Raw genomic sequence first — 25,813 nt, 5'->3', positions numbered from 1 at the left:
CATAGACATTTTATTTGAACACGCATGGACAAACTCACTCCTTGACAACACAGAGATTACACACATTTATCGAAGACCAAGCGTAGCGATATGGAGCCCTGCGTCAAACACATTTCTCTTGTCTTAACATTGCTAAATACATGGCACAAGTTCTTAGCAGCGATACAAGCAATTATTTGCATTGCGAAGCGATTTTAGATCGATAAAAGTTCGCCAATCAGACACTCACTTAATGTAGCATTATGCAATGAGGAAGGACGAAGGGACATTGAGTGGAACAAAACGAGCATCCACCCATAGCCTGACACCACCGTGCGTCGGTGCGTCGCGTCAACAAGGCAGCGACTGCCTTGTTTTTTTTTCGGGGTTCGGTGTCGTTGGTGTCGGTTGGAAACCTTGTGCTGTATGTCCAAAACAGATCTGCTATTTTCACTTATTTTGTGTGACACTCTTGTATGATGAAGTAAGGCATTAATTAATTCATAAAAAAATGAAATCTGGTATTCTGGAGATACAAGGTTTCTGCCCGACAGCAACGATATATTCTCTCGGATTACCCATGTTGTGGAGCATCAATCTTATGCATAATTCATAGCATGGAATACTAAATGAGGACAGAGATGTGAGCAAAGATAAAGGTAATGTAAAGATACTTTAGGGAGGAAAAATATTTAATCTGTTGATTAGTGAGATTTATTCTTCGGAGGCTTTTCGTTTTTCGTTTCCTCCCCACACACGTTTGTTGTCTCCGCCAGGCCGGAGGCGTGGAAGAGACTGTTTTGCACCTTGTTTTTCTCATCTGCCTTTTATAGCGCCACCAGGCGGCCGACTTTTGCAAAACATATTTTCTTTATATTACTCCTTCAGATTTTGTCAAAACATCACGCAAATCGGTACACAATATCTCTATAGTCATGTGATCAAGATGGATCTGTCTGATTTGTCATATTACATCCTGATTGGCTAACATTGGCTTCCAAAGTTTGCAGGATTGGTGTGTACAAAATGCCTCAAATCATGAAAGCAGTGTGCGATTGACGTGAACCTTTGCATGCACATTCCCACTAGGCCGAGGAAGAAATGGCACCCTTTTCATATTGGCCTGTTATAGCGCCACCAGCAGGCCGACTTTAGCGAAACAATTTCCTTGAACAAAATGCCTCAAATCATGAACACAGCATCTGATTGCCGTGAAAGGCAGAGGAAGAAATGGCACCCTTTTCACATTGCCCTACTATAGCGCCACCAGGAGGCCACAATAACCCACGTGACCTGGACCTGGAGCGGACCAGTTGTGTTCATAGACGCTCGACACAGCCGGACACACCGCGGTGGAATTGAACCGCCAGCCTCCGTGGTGGGCAGGCACTTTACCACTGCGCCACCCGAGCGCCTGCCTTCTCCTGAGGTTTTTAAACCACACTTGTGTGAGCTTCGACTTTAAACAAACTGTGACATGTACCATTTTCCAGTCCATATTTTTTGCCACGCTCTCTGCAGGGCCTCCTTTGTTATTCAGAACATTTTCCACCGTTTGGTTTCTTCAGAGAGAGAGAGAGAGGGGAATGCATAATTCCATGCAGAGTTGTCACAGCACCCATAAAGTAACAAAGTACATTTACTGAAATACTGTACTTAGTAAGTACAATTTTGAGGTGGTTTTACTTTACTGGAGTATTTCCAATTTTCAGTACTTTTACTTCTACTCCACTACATCTCAAATATTTTACTTTTAGTCCACTACAAGTATTTGAAAACTTTAGTTACTAGTTCCTTTGTAGATTTTGATTATTATTACAAAACATACACTAACCACTTCAGCCCTATCTATATTTCGTCCATTTGAAAATGGCCGATGCGACACATTGTGAGCTTGAACATCTGCTATTTTCAAAGGATTTTTAAACATTTTATACATTTGAAAACTTCTGCATTCTGCATAATGAGTACTTTCTACTTGTGGTACGTTAAGTACATTTTGATAACAATACTTTTGTACTTTTTTGTACATTTTGAATTCCAGACTTTTACTTGTAAGGGCACGGCCACATCGCACTTTAATTTTACCTATGAGGGCGTATTCTGCCCATGCATTTTAATGGGAATGCTGCCATTTGTGGATTTCTGCAAAAAAAAAACGCTCCATTCCCATTGAAATTCATTGGCAGAATCCGCCCTCATAGGTAGAATGAAAGTGCTGTGTGACCGTGCCCTTACAGAGTATTTCTACAATGCACTGCAGTATTGATACTTTTACTTCAGTAAAACATCTGAGTATATTTTTCCACCACTGCTTCACAGAGAAAAGGAGAGAGTGTGAAAGGGGAATGCATAATGCCATGCAGAGTTGTCACAGCACATTGAATGTGAGCCCCTTAGTTCAAGGTGGCAACGCAAAGGAGGAAGCACCTTATAACATTGCATGCTAAATTATTATTATTGGAGAACTGGAAACCTGCAGCCGTTCCAATGTGCTTTATTCAGTATTATTTATTTATTTATTTATTGTAGATTTTCACCTATAATGGATTGATTATTAATTAATCATCGTATTAAAACTATCGTTTATCAATGATTGTTTTAGAATTGATTTAAAATTAATCAGCTCGATTGAACTGTCGCACCACCGCCCCCCCCCCACGCGTATCGTATTTATACTTCTTCAAGCACAGGTGCTTATTCATACAAGTAAATCCCAATCCTACAGTTAAAACGTTCCACTCCAGAGCTTAAATGATTGCTGTCCCACTGGGCAGTCAGTGGATGGTGTGTTTTCTCCACACTCTGGGCTCTTGGCAAAACAAGACCTCAGATAATCCATTTCAGGCGGGCACTGAGAAAAATCCGCACTTGAGGTTACGAGCCAATGAAGGAAAAATGTGTTGCTGGCTGCCGCCGGTGCCAAGGTGGATATCCTCTCTTGTCGGGTGGAAACCTTGTATGTCCAAAACTGTTACTTTTCAGGAAATGGGGACGCGACGTGTTATGAACTTGTAGATCGGCTATTTTGGCTACTTTTTGTGTGACACTGTAGTATGACAAAGTAGGGCATTCATTTACGAAATAAATATATATTAAAGAAATCTGCGCCGAGCCGCCGATAGATAAACAGTCTGAGCAGCACTTGTGTAAAATAGGCCTGGATCATCACAATTAGCGTGGCAAAATCTGTATTAGGCCTCACAAAAAATGCCATCACAGCCAAGGGCTAAACAACATGACTGATGCAAAGCTGTTCTCCAGGGCCGAGCTCAGACAGAGCTGGGAACCCTTCAACAGCCATTTGCTTTTTAGATAGACTAATTACACTAAAAGCTTCCTCCCACAAGAGCGACAAATTTAATATATTTTCTTGAACCTCGATCATTAATTAAATTGAGTTCAGGATAGAAAATATATATATATAAATAGGCCCCTAAGAGGCTGCATGGACTAGACTGTCTAATCTGCCCGTTTTAATTGACTGATCAATGAGGGAGAAAAATGGGGAGCAAATCTAATTGTAAAGTTACATACTGTAGCCTACTGCAACACACACGGTGGTTCTCAAATGTAAAGGACCCAAAATGTATCTGTATTAAGCAAAACCTCTGAGGGACCCCCCTGGGGGTGGGTCCCGACCCACAGTTTGAGAACCACTGGCTTAGCGGTTTCTTTTTTATGGAAGTGTTGCTCATTGAACACACTGTTGTTTAAACGTTTTAAGTTAACATACTTTTTTCTCACCTTGTCACAGTATCATGGAGCGCTACATCCAGGACCAGATCCCCGGGGCCAAGGTGATCGTGGAGGCCATCGGGGCCAAGCGGCACGGTGACGGCTACGAGCTGGAGGACCACTCCAAGTCGGACATGATCGTGTATGCCATCGACCCGCTCACCAACAGGGCCATCTCACGCCAGGAGCTCCACAAGTGAGTGGGTGAAGTTCACCAAAGCATTTGACTAGTGTTTACCACAAAGAATGGGTCGGGACCCATTTACGGATCCATTTTCATGGGTCGTGAGTAAATAGTATGCCTTGTTTTTCTTCTTTAACGTTTCCTACAAAAAAGCCTCCTATCTCCATATTAGAAATGAATGCCAATCATGCCAATTCATCATACAACTACAGTGTCACACACAAGTCTAAAAAGTGGCAGAATCCTGAAAAATAATAGTTTTGGACATACCATTTTAGAACCTATTTTAGAAAGCTTTTCTTTTTTTAGGGGGGGTGAGGGGGGCATGTCAAATTTATAATGTGTGCCTTTTTGATTGATTGATTGAATTGAATACTTAATTAGTAGGCCTGACCTCGACTAAGTCGACTAGTCGACTGGTTAGTCGCGGGGGGTCCGAGTCGACTAAGTGTCTCTTAGTGGACTCTTGTCGAAAAAAAAATGTAAGGGCCAAAAATGTTTTAAATTGTTTTTTGGCCTAGTCTACACCTGCAACCACATGTAACTTCCACTTTATTCTTCTTATTCCTCGTCTTTGTATTGGTATTGTTTGTGTTGGAGCACCTCAGTGCGGCTGCAGAGTTCATGTGCAACCTCTTCCAGAGAGAGATAGAGACACTAGAAACTCTGCTGGAGACAAAAAAAACTGTGTAGACTTGGCCCTTTGAAATAAAATGTATTTTGGCCCAAAAAAAAAAAAAAAAAAAAAAAGGTTTTTATTTTTTTATTAGTCGACTGCCAGTCGACTATTGGCAATTAGTCGCCAATTAGAGTCGACTAAACAAATCCTTAGTCGGGGACAGGCCTATTAATTAGTCAGAAATCTAAACAGCACGAGGTACAGTAAGACATTAAAGCTAAAAGGAAAACACAAAAAAGTCCTGGGGACTTCTTTCCATGGTGGTCCTATGTATTCAACACACAATAATACATGTCATCAACAAATATAAATACTATACTATTTGTACAAAAGAGATGGGAAAATAAAATGTTAACCTTGTGGTCTCCTGATAGATGTTTTTTCAGGCCAATTTTGAAAGAAACCAGTGTTACACATCCTTTAATATAGTGGTTCTCAAACTTTTCAGGACGCGACCCCCCAAAATAATCATATTTGAACTGGGGACCCCCCAAAATAATCATATTTGAACTGGGGACCCCCCAAAATAATCATATTTGAACTGGGGACCCCCCCAACCCTGACAAGCGCTTGGAATTGTTGGAGTTGAGGCATTACATTTTGTTTGATTCGGTTCCACAGATAAATATTGTAGCAGATCTTATGCGAGGCGCTGTGAGCTTGTAGATCGTCTATTTTTGAAAAATCGTGAACCTTTGTGCAAATCTTAGAATACATAAAGTTTTAAAGCAAACATTTTAAACTAAAATCTTTGCTTCTGGCGGGTCCCTATAACAAAATATTTCCAGGTGGGGGTCTGCAGCCAAATATATATAATTTTGGACATGAAAACGTTTTGAGCATCACTGATATTGCAACATATATGTTTTTCAGAAAGCAGATTTTTAGATCCTTAGGTCTTAAAGGGTTAATGGATGGTGTTAGGGCCTTAATTTAGTGGCAGAGCAGAGCCTTTTTCTTAAGGGGAAAAGGTTGGGGAAGGACCATTGATTTGATTTACAAGGTCATACTTGTGCTAGATGTTTGCTCGTTTGGATGGAGTGCCGCTGGGTGTAATTCCCATATTATTCCCATTGTCTCTCTTCACCCTCTGCCCAGCGAGTGAGTCAGCATCTCCCTCGCCGCTGTTTTCTTTTCTCCACAAGCTTCAAACTTCTCTCCTCAGGTGCACCAGATCTGTCATAACGTCACTGTCGGGGCAGAAAAACCTTTTATCTCCACATTTCAAATTAGTATGTTTTTTCATTAATAATGAATGCTATTAATAATGAATGCTATGCTGTTAGGGCTGGGCGATATGACCACGATTAAAGGGATATTCTACTCAGGCTTTTGTGAGCACCCCAGACAGTTTTTAAATTGCTTGATTCAGTATTTAGATATTTGATATTCCTTTTATCGGACACGCCCCCTTCCTATATAAACTCATTGTAACTTCAAACTCCATTTTAACCATGATAGATTCATCAAAAACCCTTTGTTCTGGTGACTTGTAGTGCCCTCCTAATACGTGAGGGGGCATTTTTTTTTGATTACTTCTTTCATTCATTTTATTGTATTTTTTAGTTAAGTGAGAAAACAATGTTGCACATTAAGCTAATCATATGGGGACCCCCCAAAATAATTTGGTGACCCCCCTGGGGTCCCGACCCCCAGTTTGGGAACCACTGCAATAGAAGAGGGTTGGGGGGGCTTTGGAGACAGAGGGGGGGGGGTGTATTTTTTCCATCAATCCATCATCCCCTGACGTGCCACCGGCCTGAAGGTTGTTCCAGTCGTCTGGAGGGATGCCAGCATTGCATTGCCCTCCCCACCAGCCTTCAGCATATTATCGTCGCAGTCGGGCAGAAACCTCTTATCTCCATGTTCTAACTTTTTGTGGGTGTTTTTTTGCCTCGTAAATGAACGCCCTACTTGGTCGTACTACAGCGTCACACAAAAGCATCAAAAGTAGCAGATCTACAACTTAGCTCGAGCTTGTAGATCTGCTACTTTTGATGCTTTTGAATTTGAACCCTGAAAAGTAAGTTTGGACCTACAGTATGAGGTTTCCACCCGACAGGCGATATAAACCTCCGGCGGGTCCCGCGGGTTGCCTCGTCTCTGCGGCCGCGTGCCCAAACGCCGCTTTGACCACGCAGCAGATGCCCGTGTCCACATGATGATATTACAGCACCGCAGAGAAGGGCTCCCCGCATACTCTTATGTCCCCCCCCCCTCATTGGAAGGAAAATAACGCCATAGGCATCTGATCCTATAAGGTAAAACCAGACGGCAAGGAAGCTCCGCTGGATTTGAGGCTAAATAGGAAGTTATTATCAGCATGCAGTTCTAATTAATGGCCCAGCAGATGTAGCTATTACCCCTCCTGTTGGCTGCAGTTAGCCTGACACTCAGCCTGAATTGTTGTTTCGTTTCAGTCCATTTTTCTTTTGTCTGAAAGCCCTCTCAGTGCAGCCGTTTTCTGAGATGGGAGCGTGGCCAAAGGGGGACTCTTTGGCGATTGGTTCATACTGGATTATCCCGATTCTGATTGGGCCGGTTAGATGTTCAACCTAGAAAATCCTGCCTTTTTGCCAGACCCAAGGGGTCGGGCTTACATCTGTTTCGTCCATACATGGGCAGGGGCCATTTGTCCTCCGGCCCCAGCCAAAAAAGTCTGTCCTCCTTTCGTCCATACATGGGTATCTGTTTCGTCCATACATGGGCAGGGGCCATTTGTCCTCCGGCCCCAGACAAAAAATTCTGTCCCCCTTTTTGCCAGACCCAAGGGGTACCTGTTTCGTCCATACATGGGCAGGGGCCATTTGTCCTCCGGCCCCAGCCAAAAAAAAGTTTGTGACGTCCCCTTTCGTCACAAACTATTCATGACATCATGAACTTCAGTTATAAAGTGGTTTGTAGGTGTGTTACATACTAGGACTTCATTTTGGGTCTGGCAGAACCAGGTCTCCTGGTCTTGTTAAATCTTCACCAGACCCTGAATGCGAGGCTAGCGATTCCAGGGCTGGAGCCAGGCTGGGCTGCAGAAGCATTTTTACTCCATTCAAGTGAATGAGTATTGGCCGGACTTTGTACTTGATTTTATTACCTTAGTAAACATTTTCATGAATGCTTTACGTTTTCAATCGCTAGTTTAAAGTTTTTCATCAATTATCATCATATGCGTTTAGTAAATGATGGTCCCATTAATAAATTATGATAAAAGTAGGGTATGTTTCTAGGGCTTCTCCTGGTTCTACCAAGTGAAGACCCACCCTCGCTGCCCTTTCCAGCTAATACCATTAATTTCCTGTATGCTTTTTGGGAACGGAAGTTCCAAGAGGGTGGATTTGAATTTGCAGAAAAAATGGCTTCAAAACGGGTCTGTAGAAACCAATGGGTCACGTGATGGTTCCCTTCGTCCATATTTTTTTTACAGTCTATGGGTAAAATGCTATGGCATTACTGACCCCGACCCCTCTGACAAACATAAGGCACTGAATCCACCCAGAAAACCAGTGGTAGAAAGTAACTAAGTATGTTTACTCAAGTAACAGTACTCGAGTAAAAAAATCTGCAAGCTGTAGTTCAGGCAGATGCACTCGAGAGGTTTACACGCATGTGCAGCACTCTGTATGTGACGTGTCAATCAGCTGACTAAATTGGCGGCTTATTTGAGCTCACCTCATACATGTTTCAAAAACTTAAGAAATGGGACATTCTGCATAATGACTTTTGTATGATTTATCGTCTCTGTCGGGTGGAAACCTCATATGTCCAAAACTGTTACTTTTCAGGATTCAGGATCAAGTAGGGCATTCATTTCCAAAAAAAACACATCAAGTGTAAAATATGGAGCTCCAAGGTTTCTGCCCCAACAGCAGCGATATTATACATTATGGAGTACTTCTTCCACCACCAGTGGCTAAAACAACATCCGTGGGAAACATCCCTATACTGAGCACTAGTTTAGTCTCTAACTTTTCCCAGCTTAGTCTGAAAAGATACACACCCCACCTCTGTCTCTCTCTCAGTCTGTCACATGTCTCCCTCCCCCTGTCATCTCTATCTCCCTCTGTCATCTCCCTCCCTGTCTCTCCTCCTTTCATCTCTATCTCCCTCTGCTTCTCTTGCTCTCTCCTGCTCTCATCTCTCTGCCATCTCTCTCTATCATTTCTCTCTTCCTCCCATAGTTATCTCCCCCTCGCTTCCTCTCTCTCCCCTCTCTCTTGTCTGTCTGTCTCTCTCTCAGCTCTTTCTCCCTCGGTCTCCATGCTCTTAAAACATGAATGATACTCCCCGTCCCTTTTTAAATCAGGCCCTGCTACAGTTAACCCATTAAGACCGGGAACGCATCTGTGTGTCATTTTTAGATTTCTTTGGCTATTCAAAAATAGCAGATATACAAGCTCATAGCTACAGTATGAGCTTGTAGATCTGCTATTTTAGAAAAGTCGTGGCAAAATCTTGGATTATATATTTTTTAAAGCAAACATTTGTGGAATATTTAGTTACAGGAACCCCCAGAAGCAAAGATTTGAGTTACAAATTTCCGCCATTTTATTTTTATTTTTATAATTTGCACAACTTTTCATGATTTTTCAAAAATAGCAGATCTACAAGCTCATACATAGCGCGGCACCATGAGCTTGTATATCTGCTATTTTTGAATAGCCAAAGAAATCAAAAAATGACACACAGATGCGTTCCCGGACTTAAAGAGTTAAGAGCTTGACTGTACCCCCCCCCCCCCCACACACACACACACACACACACACACACACACACCTCATCCCCTTATTTGTCTTTATCTTCTGTTTTATTCCTCTTGTTAAGAAGCCAGCATGCTTCATAAAAAAGAGAAGAAAAAAAGGGGGGCCCCTTTTTAGCCAGAGCATTGTCCTTATAAAAAAAAAAGTCACTTTCTGAGAGAGCTGCCATTAATTTTGAAAAGAGGCTTTGTAACGTCCCTGACTTTTTAATAAGAATCCTGCTGCTTTGTTATTGCTGGGGAGTGAGAAAACACTGCAAAGCAGAACGCCCTCAACACTCCAGATTAAATAAAAAGTCACGACGAGTCAATGTCACGAGAGTGAGAAAACAGCCACCGTACACAATAAATGTCCTTTTCACATTTTGTGACTGCATGCTGATAATGTCCTTTTCACATAGTTGTATTTACTTCTCCGCGGTAAGAGCAATGGACGCGTTTCAACCCAACAGGTCTTCCTCAGTGTTGTTACGACATTTATCGTGTGCTGGCTGTTTTCTCACTTTCATGAGGAGTTTGAGTTTATTTAGGATTCCCCAATAGTTGTTACACCTGGCAACAGCTATTCTTCTTGGGGTAAAATACTTTACAGCATAAACACACAGTTAGTGCATTCACCTAATTAAAATGACTTAGGTATAGTGAAATAAACAGAAGTAGAATTATTCCTCCAGATTTATAAGAAAATGCTTTAGTCTTTTACCCTTAATTTTTGTGATACATACTGGTAGAGAGTTCCAGAAAGTAATTGCCCTGTGCATGACTGTATTCTTCATTGCATCAGCTCTTGGCGTAGGCCCTGTAAATTGGTCCATCACTGCATGTCTATTAATTTTGTGTCTATTACTGGTATAATGAATAGTTTTATATAAGCATTTAGTTTTTATTTATTTAAACAAATTATTTCTGAAAAATGCAGCCAATAGGCAGGAAAGTAGCAGTGCCAGATGAGAATCTGTTTAACATCATGAAGGACATTTTTCTCATAGCACATAGCACCTGAGAAAGCATTAAGCGAAACACGTTGTGCATACTGGGTCAATAAAGCAAGTCGTCCTGCATGTGAGGAGTATGTACGGTCCCTTCTTTTGAAGGTTACTTACTTAATTATTTTGTAAATTTTCTCTTGCATTGACCCACACTCCCGTTGGGGTCTAGAGACTTGCACGAGTGTTATTCTGTTTATTGGACATTATCTTCAGTTTAACTGTTCAGCATAGTCACTTTTCAGGTATACCTCCTTGTAATCTCCTCCGAAATGGATGTAGGAATCAGACTGTGGAATGTTCTACCTGCAGAAATGGCAATTGAACTACCAAAAAAAAACATACAGTACACTGAGCCCTTCAACCACTTAGACCAGTGTCTCCCAAACACTGGTTCGGGACCCGTTTGTGGACTCATTTTTATGGGTCGCGAGTAAATACCCCCTGTTTCCAACATTTTTTTTAATTATTTCAAAAGATAAAAAAAGAAACACATTTCAGTGCAAATTCAAACATTTTTCAAAGTAACTATTACTATTGAATACTAAATAGTCAAAGGTATTCCTAAAATAAATTTTAAAAAGAACTTTAGTGAAAATAGTAGATCTACAAGCTGCAAGCACACAACACGTCGCGGTGCGACGTGTTGTGTGCTTGTAGATCTGCTGTTTTCACTAGTTTGGGCCCCCCGAGACATCTAATTTCTCTTGGGTCTCGAGCGAAAAAGTTTGGGAACCACTGACTTAGACCATAGGACCACAAGTCCTCTGGACTTTTTTGTGTTATCCTTTTTAGCCTGAATGTCTGACTGTACCTCGTGCTGTTTACATTTCTGACTTTAAAGTATTCAATCAATCAATCAAGACTCTATACAGTATGCGACACGTTGTGAGCTTGTAGATCTGCTATTTTCACTAGTTTGGGAAAATTCCTCTTTTGGGTCTCAAGCTAAAATGTTTGGGAACCACTGCTCTATACAGTCCTTTATACTTTTACTTTTACTCTACTACCACTACATCTCAGATTAAAAAAATATGTTTTACTCCACTGCAATTATTAGAAAACTTTAGTTACTAGTTACTTTGTAGATATTTGTATACATCTGAAACTTGTGAAATGGGACATACTGCATAATGAGTACTTTTACTTTTGGTACTTTAAGTATATTTTGATGCCAATATTTTTTACTCAAGTACATTTTTAAATGTTGGACTTGTAACAGAGTAATTGTACTTTTCAGTATTGACTCTTTTACTTAAGTAAAAGATTTGAGTACTTTTACCACCACTGATCGCAGGTTCCTGGACGGCAACCTGCTGGACATCAACAAGGAGTTCCTGCCCCACCTGGGCGAGGGCGGCCGCGTCCAGGAGGTGCGTGACCTGGGCGTGGTGGCCGGCGTGAAGAAGGCGGCGCAGGCCGTGGGCTACACGGAGGGCGCCCTGCTCGCCCTCGCCATCATCATCATCCTCTGCTGCATCCCCGCCATCCTCATCGTCATGGTTACCTACAAACAGTGAGTGTTGTGCAGTTAACATTAAAAAAGAACCATCCGCACAAACGTTTGAAAAGGCGTTAGTAATATTTTTGGGGGTTAAAACAAAAGGAGATTTTTTGGGGTGAAAGGGTTAAAGCACTATATCCGATGGTGATCAATGCTGTGTAGTGTTTGTTCAGTAACAGTATAGCTCTTTGATAAACAGAAACTACATGTTCAGGTGGGTCGCCAATTTTATCCAATCAGGAGAGAGTACTGTACCCATTTTATCTGCTTCAAATTGACAGTGTTCCAGTTTCAAAGCACATTTCTTTGTGGCATCACTTCGAATTTCACTTGTTTATCCTGTGTGAATTCTTTCTCCTGATTAGATAAAGTTCCCGACCACAAAATGCATTTTCTGTTTACTAAAGTGCTGGAGAGACAGGGAGACTCCTGTTACAGAACAAACACTCTTCGTTTTGCAATGATTGCTATCAGATTATAGAGCTATTTAACGACAAAAATCACTTACTGCACCTTTACTGTGCCGCAGCAGTCCATCTGAAGTTAACGTGTTTTGGCCTTGTGGCCTTTCGCCAGCTTTTCCGAAACGCTGACGATCGAAGGCCAAAAGGCCGAAACGCGTTCGATCCAGATGGGCCGCTGTCTGCTGCGGTACATTAAAGCCTTTTCAACCGTTTTTTGTGTGAGATGTTCTTTTTGATGTCATAGTTGTGTTGGAATCGGCTCCCGGTTTGACCTTTCTGCTCGCTTGAGTTGGGCGCGCCCTAGTCTTTGAAGGGAACTGCTTTGTGCGCTGCTGTTGCCATCGCAATAGGAGTCGGGTGTGTTCCGTAAACCACTGTTTCCCAAACAGTGGGTCGGGACCCATTTGTGGGTTGCGGACCAATTTTTATGGATCGCGAGTAGATATATCCTTTTTTAAATTTCCTACATTTAAATATAATATTTCAAAAGATTTTAAAAAGTTTAAACACAATCTTTAAATCACAAGTTTAAATCACAACGTTTCATCAATTAAAAACAATTGCAATTTTTTTCAATAGTAGCCTATTTAACACATTGGGTGCCAGAGGTTTATTAAAATATTATACGTTGAGTGCCTGCATTTCTTCCATCCACTTGCGTTATACGTTTCGTGCTGTAGAAGCCCCGACGCGGAAATGCATGTAAACAAAGCGTGCGTGCGAGACGGCGGAGGGTCCCGACTAACGCCTGGAACAATAATATTTCCAACGCGATCCTCCATTGCAGCGTGATCGCCGATCGAAAACGGCTCGTTTCCACCACGTTAAAAAGAAATGGAGATATTAAGCTTTTAGTCAAGGAGATAACATTGAAAACGCCGACCGGAAGGATTTTTGACATGGAGCCACATCCAGCCTCTTCTTCTCAGAAACTCCTTGGGTAATGTCAAAGTTTCGTTTTAGCGCCCCACGTGGGCCACTCGTATAAAAATAGAATTGGGTCAAAAACGGTCCGGACCGTTTTCGGCACTTCTCGTTTGGATCCTCAAAAACGGTCCGGACCGTTTATGGCACTCGATGTGTTAAAAAATAAAATAAAAAAATCATATAATCTCCATAAACAAAATTAATAAATATAAAGGTTTAAGAAGTAGTGAAAATAGTAGATCTACAAGCTCGCAACGAGTCACTTCGCGAGCTTGTAGATATGCTATTTTTCACTAGTTTGGGTCACGGGCAAACATCTGGGTCTTGAGCTAAAACGCTTGGGAACCACTGCTGTAAACTACTGGTTGTCAACCTCGGGTTCGGGCACCACCTCCAAATGGAGTTAATTGAGTTAATCCAAATGGATCTTTATGGGTCTTTAACTCTTTGAGAGTGTCCAAATGACAGGGTCCATTTGGTTCCATTTGTACACTCTGAGTTAAATGAACACTCAAGCAAAGAGTTAATTTAACTCTGAGAGTGTGCACATTCTTCCATGTTGTTCCATTTGTACACTCTCAGAGTTACAGACCCATAAAGGGTCCATTTGAACCTCTGGTGAACCCCGGAGCCGATGTTGAAAAACAGTGCTATAAACGATTTATATTATGGACTCTTGGCAATAGGGAGAGATATGAATATTAATGAAGCATACTTTAATCCTGAAGTTCTGTAGAGTTAATTCTCTTTTTCTAGCTAAATAAGCGCCTAATTAAGCATGCGTGCGTCTTGTAGTTCATAACTTTGATGATTCCTGTTGAACGCATGGATTAAAGTTCTTAGTCGCCACAATTTATTTCAGTCATTTTTTATCAGATTAAATAGTATTAGAAAGGGTCAAACTAGCAACAAGAGCTATCGTTCTATTGCTTAAATTGTAAATTGATGTTCAGAGGCATCTTCCGTGAAACTCCTAATGGTCTCAGATGTTTCATATTTTAAAATCCAAAGTTAAAGCCTCAATCTGCAATCTTTTCAACTGGTTGGCGGTATATACAGTAGAACAGCAAGAACACATGGTTTCGAATGATATAAGCATCACAAATTCTACGTATCGTCTCTGTCAAGTGGAAACTTCATTCTGTCCAAAACTGTCGAAAGCGACAATATAATGTAATTGTTTAGGAAACACCGCGCTAGCGTGGAGGACGTCTGCTTTCATGCTGTTTCACAAATCACAGTTTGGGACTTGGCCTAGACAAAAACAAATTTCAGCCGTGACTGATTTGTTTTTGCTTGAATCCCTGTAACAGATTGTTGAGATGGCCTGCCGGGTTCGGACGAGCATAACCACAAATAATTATTATGTGTTGATAGATAGTGAAGAAATGTGACTGTGTGTCGCGTCACGTCTCTCTCTCTCTGTGTAATTATCCATGCTGACTGCTGGGCTAATCTCTTGGCTCATGCCCCGTGAAAGCAGAGGAATTAACACTCATTTGAGACAAATATCCACAGCTGGTCGAGATGCCACAGTGCATCATCGTTTAACCAGGTTCTGGTCACACACAGTGGTGGAAGAAGTACTCACATAAAAGTACCAATACCACAATGTAGAAATAGTCTGTTACAAATAGAAGTCTGATATTCAAAATTTACTTGAGTAAAAGTATAAAAGTATTCGTGTTAAAATGTACGTACTGAAAGTAAAAGTACTCATTTAACGCAAGTTTCCAAATGTATAGAAATGCTTTGAAAATAGCAGATCTCCAAGCTTACAACACGTCGCAAATCGACACATTGTGAACTTATAGACATCTATGGTCGTTTCTAATCCTATGCCATTCTGTCAGCCGGGCCAGTTCATTTGGGGAGCTTATAACCACTTAGACCCTCTGTAGACTAAATCATCTTGACATCACCACAACCAAAGATTTATTATATTGTTATTGCCTATTATAACTATATAATGTTTTCAGGTTGACAAACTAGACATACTGTAGCTAATGTTCTGGACACTTTTTTTTTTTTTTTTTTTTAAGCATTCAGATCTGGTCTATAATTAGTCAAATTGAGTTGGCACTGTACTTGGTCCACTCTTTTTTTCTCTCTCTACACCAAATCTCTTCGCTAAAAAATAGCCGATCTACAAGCTCACAACGTGTCGCGTTAAGGGCTTTTCGTGCCGCACTATGAGCTTGAAGATCGCTATTTTTGCAAATCTTTGAATATATATATTTTTAAAGCGACATTTTTTTTGCCCAAATCTTGGCTTCTGAGAGTCCCTGGAATAAAATATTTTGAGATGATGGTAGGCGGCCAACACATAATTTCAGGGGGTCCTTGGCAGTTTTGAGCACCACTGATATAACATACGTTTTTCCGAAAACTGTTTTAGAAGACATTTTGTAGAATCGGCCTCAGGTCTAAACTGGGTAAAATTGACGACAACTTAACGACGAAGGCGACATGTTTCTCTCTACACTAGACTTTGGGAGAAGCTACACGACACGAGCCCACCGAATGTTACATAAAAGTCAATATTTATTCACAGCAGATGGGCGGAGTGTTTGTCTTGGGCTAAAAACACAGACCGAGCAGATGGCACTTCCTGGCTAAATTAGACCTAACACAGACTGTCTCAGCAGACGGTGGCGGTCATGAGGTGACACTTCTTACGGGGAGTGAGAGGGTTGTGGATACGGACGTCCCACTGTACAGTATACCTCGGGGTCATCGGAAGAAAATGTGTTCTTTTTTAAACCGTGCAGGAATTGTATTTTCACAGAAAACTACTTTCACTTAATTGGTTTGGAAGCATTTGTTTTTTGTGGCCAATTAATAATAGCCACGCCAAAAATGGAAGTTACAAGCAAGAGAACAGAAGCAGGACTTTGCATGTAGCCTGTGGTCATCACTTTGATTCACTTGGAATATGTTTTACTTATTTGTAATTATAACTTTTTTGTGTGTGTGTGTGTGTGTAGACTCTAGAGAGAGCGGAGACTATTTAAAAATCTTTTGTTAGGGTGTGTTATCAAAGTCTCTCGGTTATCTGAATAATTTAAAAGCAATTATATGAATAATGAACACTTTACCTGCAGTGGTGTGTTTATCAAAAGGACACCTAACTTTAAATACTCTCCCAGCATTAAAACTGACTTAAATGAAAGGCTTAATTATCTTGCCACCGCACCACATAATCCCTAATTAAAGGAATGTTTTTTCCTTTGTTTTGGCACAAATTAGGCACAAATTGCATGGCAGAGTAATGGAATGTTGTATAATACATGTTTGCTAATTCTTCTCTTTCTTTCTGTCTCTTTCTCTCTTGCTGCTTCTGCTGCCTCCATCAGGTTCAAAGAGTAAGTACAATACCTGCAATGTAGTGTGTGTGTGTGTGTGTGTGTGTGTGTGTGTGTGTGTGTGTGTGTGTGTGTGTGTGTGTGTGTGTGTGTGTGTGTGTGTGTGTGTGTGTGTGTGTGTGTGTGTGTGTGTGTGTGTGTGTGACCAATTTTCCATGACATATTTAAAGATGAACAACAGGGTAACATCGTTCCTGTCGGATGGAAACCTTGTAAGGGAACATAGGCTGAGGGAACTTAGGGCTGAGGGAACATGGTCTGAGGGAACAAAGAGGGAACATAGGGCTGAGGGAACATAGGACTGAGGGAACTTAGAGGGAACATAGGGCTGAGGGAACTTAGAGGGAACATAGGGCTGAGGGAACATAGGGCTGAGGGAACTTAGAGGGAACATAGGGCTAAGGGAACGTAGAGGGAACATAGGGCTGAAGGAACATAAGCTGAGGGAACATAGGCTGAGGGAACATAAGCTGAGGGAACATAGGCTGAGGGAACATAGGGCTGAGGGAACATAGGCTGAAGGAACATAAGCTGAGGGAACATAGGCTGAGGGAACATAGGCTGAGGGAACATAGGGCTGAGGGAACTTAGAGGGAACACAGCGCTAAGGGAACAACTTTTATTGTGACATGCCCAGAAAAGAACGCTAGGGTTAATAAGCTGCGTAGCAGCTATTGTTATTCTGTTGTTCTCTGCACAAAATGTGTTTACAACCAGACAGTAACTCATTCCACCATTACTTGTTATTTATTTCTATAAGAGCCACTTCATTTGTCAGTGGAGATCGAATTCACCCAAATCCTCCATTGCCCTGCGGGCAGCTTCTGGTTATGATTCTCATTTGCAAAAAGAAAAGCTCTGCGGAAGCTTGTGTGTGATGCGTGCACGAGGTGCCATGCATAATTCATGTGACTCCCTCTAACCATATGTAATAACAATATTCCAAAGAGATGAGGAAAATTGTGGGGGGATGTTGGGGTTTGAAGGTTTTGGGAAATGGTTGAGTCAGGCTTAAGCTGCGTTCACACTTATGTGGTGAGATGATAATGCTTAGCGTGCGCTGTCTCACCGCCGGCACGAAATAACCCAACATGAATAACAATGGAAAATGCTAATTGATTAATTGGTGACAATTGAAATTGCACGGGTGGCAGTGGCTCAGGAGGTAGAGCGGCCACTTTTTCCTGGTTTGATCCCCGGCTACAACTGAGTTGGCACTGGAGAGTCCTTGAGCAAGGCACTGAGCACCAAACTGCTTCCGATGAGCAGGTTGGTGGGGGGGGGGGGTGTGTGTGTGTGTGTGTGTGTGTGTGTGTGTGTGTGTGTGTGTGTGTGTGTGTGTGTGTGTGTGTGTGTGTGTGTGTGTGTGTGTGTGTGTGTGTGTGTGTGTGTGTGTGTGTGTGTGTGTGTGTGTGTGTGAATGGGTAATGCGTCCAAAACTGATAATTTTCAGGATTCAAAAGCATCAAAAGTAGCAGATCCACAAGCTCGAAACGTGGCGCTTCGCGCCGCGTTTCGAGCTTGTAGATCTGCTACTTTTGATGCTTTTGTGTGACACCGTAGTATGATCGAGTAGGGCGTTCAGAGGTTTCTGCCCGACGGCAACGATATAAACGCACCATTTACCATCTTACTACAGGCTACAGGCTGAGTGTTCCAAAACGGCCAGGATCCAAGCGGCCACTGGCATGGGCGTCAGGAAGCCTCCGCCGCCGATGGCCAGGGCTCCCCCTCCGGCGGCGGCCGCCAGCCCCGCTGCCGGCACTGCTGCTCCCACCCCCACCCCTACCACCCCGCTCTACGAAGATGTGGGCGACATGTGAGTGAAAACTGACCTCTCGTTTCATTTTTATTAGCCATCATTCTATCCATTACTCTTTCGATGAATCGAATAACCGATTTTTCAGGTACAACGTATCGATTTACCAAACGTGTTGTTTTCCGTAATTCATCGCACAACGGTGTCGTGCAGAAATGGTGAAAATAGCCGATGTACAAGCTCACGGCGCTTCGCAACCCGACGCGTTGTGAGCTTATAGATTTATAGAGTTTTTGGGACATTTTGTTTTGAAACGTTTCACCTATAATATGGTTATAGGATGATTTAATTACATTTTCGATATTAGTTTAAATAATTAGTTAAATAATTGATGTTTTAACCCTTTAAGACCTGAGGCGATTTTTTAAAATGTTTTCAAAATTTTAACAGTTTTTTGAAAAAAATCTAAAACATTTTTTTTTCAAGATTTTTCAAAAATAGCAGATCTACAAGCTCGTAGCGCGGCACTCGGTGCCGCGCTATGAGCTTGTATATCTGCTGTTTTTGAATAGCCAAAGACATCTAAAGTGACACAGATGCGTTCCAGGTATCAATGGGTTAAATGGATTAGTTCTAAGTGTTGCACATTCTAATGCCATCATTTGCTTTGACAATCAGGTACCGGATGATGAGGGTCCCGCTTGACCCTCACTCTGGACTTGGCCTTCAAATTTCGCAAAGCATTTCATTTGAATGTAGGGCAGGGCAATATATCTATATTACTGTATATTATCATAACGTTGTCATAACTTAAGTGTCGTCTATTCCTAAGGCCTATTTTATACGTTCAAACATGTTCAAACATTGCTAAAACAGCAGATCTACAAGCTTCACAGCGCTTCACATCACAACACATTGTAAGCCTGTAGAGATCATCTATTTTCTTTGTCACAATATCTCTGTTTGGTCAGAATATTGTGATATTGTCCATATCGTTCAGCCCTAGCTGAATGGTTGTAGCACCATGCCCTCTCTGGGGATATTATCTCTCTGTCTGCTCTCCAAGTGCCTTTCGTTGGACCTCATCTTGTTGTTTTAAAATAAGCACAATCACAGTCCTGTAGGTGGATATTGATTTCTGGAGACATTAAATCCAGTTGAGCTTTAGACAGAGTGACACCTTGGATCATTGCTTCACTGGGGGCCTCGCTGCGTTAATGCGATGCTCTTTTTGTCATGTGTTCAGTCACTGCGCTGCTTGTTAGGATTGCGCTTGACGGGTGTCTTTCCAATTAGACCTCATGAGTGACCGTCACAATGACCTTCTCTCAAGGTGAGAGCCACGCTTTAACTCATAAACGAGATCGAGGTTGACTGGGAATTGAAAAGACAAGAGGAGTCTGACCCATCCGTGGTAAATGGTGCTGTGATAGATTGCTTTTTTCTGCTATGACGGCGGTGGACAGTAATGAAGTACATTCACTTGAGTACCTGTACTCGGGTATATTTGTATTTTTTGGATACTTTCACTGCACTACTTTTCAAATGCAAATATTTAACTGTCACTTTTTCACATGGGAGATCCACAAGCTCACAACGTGCCGTGATGAGATGCCTTGTCAGCTTGTAGATCTGCTATTTTCACTATAATTGATCAATTTTTCGAAAATGTACTAATAATACTTTAATACAGCAATGCATTGATAATGATTAAAAAAAGAAAAAGCACTTTCTAATGTGTACTTTTGAGTATTTTTAAAGGCATTATGTACTTTTGGATAGTTAAAAGCAAGTACTCCAGTACTTTAACTCCAGCACAAATTTGACTGATAGCAACCTTCACTTTTAGTGGGGTAATCTTTGACCAGGAGTACACAGTACTCAAGTACTGGGATTGAGTACTTTGTCCACCACTAGTGATAGATTGCTTATCTGCTGTCCCCATCAGCGTTAGTAGGCCTTTATGTCTTCAATGCTTTTTCCATTAGCACAATTGAATGAGCAATGAAATGTTATTTTTTTCCCGATTGAACAAGATGGAAGCTAAATTGATCACTCAGTAGCGGTGGCAAATGGGGGGGGCTTGGACATTTTGATTTAATGCATTTTAAACCAACGCTGCTACTTTAATGGTACTTTAATGATAGGCTGTAAAGAGCTGCTGATGCAACATTCACTGCAGTTGTTGTTGTTGACCGATACTAAACGACGAGCTAGAGCAGTGGTTCTCAAACCTTTTCTTGTCAAGGTTCCCCAAATTTATATGTATTTTGGCCACGGACCCCCCGTCTGAAAATGTTTTGACAGGGACCCCCAGAAGAGAAGATTTATGTTCAAAGTTTTCCAAACATTTCCATATCTTAAAAAAATAAAAAAATAAAGCAGATGTACAAGCTTTAGATCTGCTATTTTTGAATAGCCAACGTGTTAATGGATAAAGTGGTTACCCCCCCCCCCACCCCAGGACCTCACTTTGAGAACCACTGAGCTTGAGGCTTTTAATTGTTGTATTTCCCAGAAACAGAAGAGCTTGTTTGTTTGTTTTGGGATAATTTGTCCGTGCGGCACTGCAAACAAGGGGGAGCTGCTGATCCCATAAACGACCCCATTAGAATCTGAAGTTTCCCGCATAGAAAAGGTGTTTGTTTGGGTGTATGGATGCAATTGCAAAGTCTGTGTATGGTTACTCTGTGCGTGCGTGTGTGTGTGTGTGTGTGTGTGTGTGTGTGTGCGTGCGCTACAGCACGTTTTATTTTGTAAACAGTTTAGCTTATTATATTTCCGTGTCAGAGTTACTTTCACACCTCTGACATTTCTTCCTTTTCATCATTCTTCTGTTTCTGCCTTCCATTCTATACGTCTTCCATCCCCTCATCTCCTCTCTCTCTCTCTGGATTCAGACTGCAGTAAGTACACAGTAGTTAGTTATACTGTACCACAACACGTTATATACAGTACGTATACATTACATGTCACCTAGTACGGTATACTGTAGACTTCATCCTGCTGCTTATGTCTTCCCCTCAGTATATCCACATCCCCACACAGTTATTAAATATGATTGGTGTCCTTCAGCGGTATGTTTTTGTTTTTGTGTGTTAAAAAGTGAAAAAGTTAAAGTTAAACTCCCTTTATTTAGTGGTAGCCTGTTCTGCTTTAGCCACTTAAGCCCTATATCGTTGCTGTCGGGCAGAAACCTCCTATCTCCATATTCTAACTTTTTATGTTTTTTCGTAAATTAACGCCCTACTCGATCATACTACAGCGTCACACAAAAGCATCATGTGCCTGTAGATCTGCTACTTTTGAATTTGAATCCTGAAAAGTAACAGTTTTGGACATACTGTATGAGGTTTCCACCCGACAGAGACGATATACTTTGCAACAAAAATAATAAAATAGGCAATGTAAGATCGCCTATTTTTGAACAGAATCCTGTTTATGATTAGTGTCCTTCAGCAAAATGTTTGTTTTTGTGTTAAAAAGTGGAAAAAATTATAACGTGAAACTCAAATGATTTAGTGGTCGCGTACTCTGCTTTAACCACTAAGCCCCACATACCTTATTGTACGACGAATAGCGAAAATAGCTGATGTACAAGCCCCCTCCAAAAATAGCTGATCTACAAGCTACAAGCTGAATTCAAAATGTCCCCTAGAATGACATGTCCAAAATAGGGACACCAGGTTGAAAGTGGTTAATACTGTAGATATCCCTGTAGTCGTCCCACATTATAGAGTTCCACATTAGTGTTCCTTCACAATTTACTTCACATCACAGTCTTTTAGTGTCCTGACTCTGACTGGACTAATGCAGAGATTTTTGGGATTGATCAGGGCTGTCAAACTGGCAGCCTGTGGGCCAGATGCAGCCCCACAAAGCAAGACGATTTGGTGGAAGAAAATGATTCACAGCCCTTTATTTTTAGCCAACAGCTGGTTCAGCGTAACGTCGAATTTCTTCCCAATCAGGCCCCAGACCCTAAATGACTTTGACACCCCTGGAGGAGATGTTGCTTAGACTCTTCCTGGTTGTGTTCTTGAGTTGCTGCTCTGACAGATTGTTATGTATTTAGGTCAAGAATTAAATTATTTCCAGTGGTGGAAAAAGTACTCTGATGTCTTACTTAAATAAAATACCAATACCACAACGTAGCAATGTTACAAGTGAAAGTATGGTATTAAAAATGTACTTGAGTGAAAGTACAAATGTATTAGCATCAAAATATACTTAAAAGTACCTAAAGTAGAAGTACTCATCATGTTTTCAAAATGTATAAACAATCTTTTGAAAATAGCAGATCTACAAGCTCACAACGCATCGCAAAGCGACACATTGTGAGCTTGTGGATCGGCTATTATCAAATATCTTAAGTATACATAGGGCTTAGTTTGTTAATGTATATTTTGTAATAAGAATCAAAATCTAACTAAAGTTTTCAAATAATTGCAGTGGAGTAAAAAGTACAATATTTGCCTATGAGATGTAGTAGAGTAGAAGTAAAAGTATTGAAAATCGTAAATACTGAGAGAAAGTAAAAAAGAATACCTCAACATTTTACTTAAGTACAGTACTTGAGTAAATGTACTTAGTTACTTTCCACCACTGGCTCTTACAGATTGTTTTTAGTATTTAGATCAATAATAGATACAGTTATAGCACTGCTGTTATCTTGGCAGTTCATTGTTCCTTTAAGACAGGTGGTTGCGTCATCGCAGGTGAACCGTGCCTGTAGAAAACTGCGCTGAATAAGTAAACAAACGGATAAACTGTATGTCGTCGTTTGAGTCGTTATTATGCTGTTTATGTAAGTAGATAAACAAACATAACACAGGAAAAGGCTTTCTGTCCTCATAATGCCTTTAATTAGTTGAATACTAAATGTCCACCTCTTTCCTGGGCTTTAAATGGATGAGAACGGAATGTTTTCGGTACTTAAGATGATTTTTAACCTCGTTTGCTTGGATATTTATTAAACAGAGTAGGTACGAAATGTACCTACAAAAGTACTACGTTATGTAACGTACATAATAATTACAGAGGGGCATGTCCGTTCCCACAGAGTTATGGCGTAACTCTTTCCACATTCTGTGAGTACTTAGCTATATTTTCGCAACAGCGGGATGATGCTAAACACTGTTCACTACAAACAAAACGTTTGGTGTGCCCTTTTGAATGTATATTTGACTGCCTTAGGCATAATACTTGACAGGATGCTGTTTCATTTGACTAGAGATGAAGTACAGTATGTACGGTATGTTTGCAAAAAGCTTATAGGCACTCAATAGCTCTTGCAAAAAAAAGAGAAAAGTAACCATGAGAAAACACTTAGGGAGAATTCAAGTTCATCCAAGTTCACACTCCAGTTTTCTTATGTGGATAGAATTGCCTCAATAGAAAATATGAGTTTATTTTGATCTGGTTTAATCACAGCCCACTTAATAAATAAAAAAATGGATGCGTAAAAAATGGATGCGTGAAATATTTCCTCTGTGCCTTATAATAATCGCTGTTGATTTAACCACTGATACTTAGTCGTAGGACAAATAAAGCTGATCAATGAATGCTATGTGGTTGTAGATCTGAATGTTATTAACAAAAATAAATAACTTCTCTCGGACATCTACCATTTTGGACAGTCAGATTGCTTGGTTGAATTTACCAGCATAAGACTGAATAGCATGTGACGCTAAGAGGCATGTGAGTGAAGACTGTGGAACTAAATGGTAGCACAGTAGTCGCCCTCGCCCTCCTTCGCCAGCCAACCCTCTTCCTCCGCTTTCCCCCTCCGTTTAACTGTCGTCTCTTCCCCTGTTTCAAGTCTTCTTTCTTTTGTTTTCCACCTCCGTCTCTTTTAACCGGGGAGCAGGGTTAAAAACTCTGTCATTGAGGCGGCTGATCGTCAGAGGCGTCTTAGCACATTTGCCCGTCGAGCCCTCGCAGCCCGAGGCAACGGAGCTCTGCTGCACGGAAACCCGCCCAGGTCCGAGAGCAACGTGACCTTCCTGTCCGACCGCCGCCCGCTCACCACCCACAACCCCGTCTACCACGACGACGACGCCCCCCTCGCTTTCTTGTTGCCCGACAGAGGGACGGGCGCCTCTCAGGGTCCTCGTGGCGGCTACGAGGCGCTCCAGAGACAGGCTCTCATGGACCCGGCCGAGTGGGAGATGCGGCTGCTCTTGGCGGGCGTGAGAGGCAGGGAGGAGGAGGCACCGGAGGACCCGGACGTGGCGGCGTGGGGCGAGGCCAAGCTGTCGGTCCGCCAGCAGGCCAGGCAGTTCGAGCAGCAGGCCAGGCAGGACTGGAGCTCCGCCAGGCAGAGCTCCCACGGGGGTTCCCCCTCCCCCATCCTGCACTGGGACGGCGACGGCGTGGACACGCTGGAGGTCAGCTCGGAGACCTTGCTCTCCCTCCTGGACTGTCCCTACAGCCCCCTCTCCGTGGGCCGGGACATCCCGCAGAGGTTCATCATCACCCAGGGGGAGGAGGAGGAGGAGGAGGACTCCCCTCCCTACCCGGCCTCCCTGAGGCCCACCCCGCCCATCCTGAGGAGGTTCAGCTCCATCTCCATCTCCAGCTACATGACGGCGGAGCCGTGTGAGATCACGGTGGAGATCATACCGGACCCGCCCGACAGTCCACCCCCTCCTCCACCTCCACAGCGGCCGGCACCGCCTCCTCCTAACTCCCACCCGCCCGTGATCCCACCCTCTCCACCACCTCCCCCTCCCCCCACCAAGCGGGTCCCTCCCCCTCCCCCCACCAAGCGGGTCCCTCCCCCTCCTCCCCCTCCTCCCCCTCCGCTCCCTCCCGCCACTCCTCCCGCGGGCGATCGTGCGCGCCCCCCAGCCGTCCAGTTCGTCCCGACCTCCTTGCCGCCCGTCTCTTCCCTCCGCCCGGTGTCGGCCCGCGCCGGCCGCCCCCCTCTCCCGACGCCCGACAGCGAGCTAGGAGGCGGGAAGAAGAGAGAGCTCAAGGGCATCCTGAAAAACATCAAGAACCTCGCCGAGCTGGAGAACGCCGTCGCCAACATGTACAGCCAAGTGGACAAAGGCAACAAGGTGCCCAAATTCGTCAAGACGCCGCAAGTGACCCAAGAATCGGAGGAGGTCAGCTCGGAACCTCACGAGGGGCAGCTGAGCATGCCAAATCCAGAGAACTACGACCGGCAGAACCTGACAACAAACGTAGACGCTCCTGGGAACGGAACGAACCATGTGAAGATGAACGGGAACGGAACGAACCATGTGAATATGACCGCGGAGGTTGAGCTCACTGAGAACGGGATGAACCATGTGAACATGAATGGGAACGGAACAAACCACGTGAGCATGACTGAGAACGGAACAAACCACGTGAACGTGACCGCAGAGGTCGAGCACTCTGGCGTCAGCCAGCTGAACTCCAACGGGCTGAACTCCGTCGCTCACGAACTCAGTGAATACTTTACCTGTCAGTCCACCATGTTCTGA

General features: G+C 42.6%; 2 protein-coding genes across 2 annotated transcripts in view; both read left to right on the top strand.

Annotated features, from left to right (window-relative positions):
• LOC308099801 (protocadherin-15-like) overlaps window positions 1–11,839 on the top strand; it is a gene marked incomplete at its 3' end in the record, with an annotated part of 359,052 nt that extends 347,213 nt beyond the window's left edge. Inside the window, exons 31-32 of the mRNA XM_080448598.1 lie at window positions 3,737–3,913; window positions 11,617–11,839. Of these exons, the coding sequence (XP_080304724.1) occupies window positions 3,737–3,913; window positions 11,617–11,839 (400 nt within the window). The remainder of the gene's footprint in view (window positions 1–3,736; window positions 3,914–11,616) is intronic.
• Window positions 11,840–17,609: 5,770 nt separating this feature from the next.
• On the top strand, window positions 17,610–25,813 carry LOC308100512 (protocadherin-15-like; the record flags this gene model as incomplete). Its single annotated transcript, XM_080449578.1, has 3 exons — window positions 17,610–17,614; window positions 18,219–18,398; window positions 24,208–25,813. The coding sequence occupies 3 exons, from the start codon at window positions 17,610–17,612 to the stop codon at window positions 25,811–25,813; spliced, it is 1,791 nt and encodes a 596-aa protein (XP_080305704.1).

Source organism: Gymnoscopelus braueri (assembly GCF_963280865.1).
Source record: "Gymnoscopelus braueri genome assembly, chromosome: 14".
Taxonomy (NCBI): domain Eukaryota; kingdom Metazoa; phylum Chordata; class Actinopteri; order Myctophiformes; family Myctophidae; genus Gymnoscopelus; species Gymnoscopelus braueri.
The sequence above is the reverse complement of the archived record's forward strand: the minus strand, read 5'-3'. Positions and strand labels throughout refer to the sequence as shown.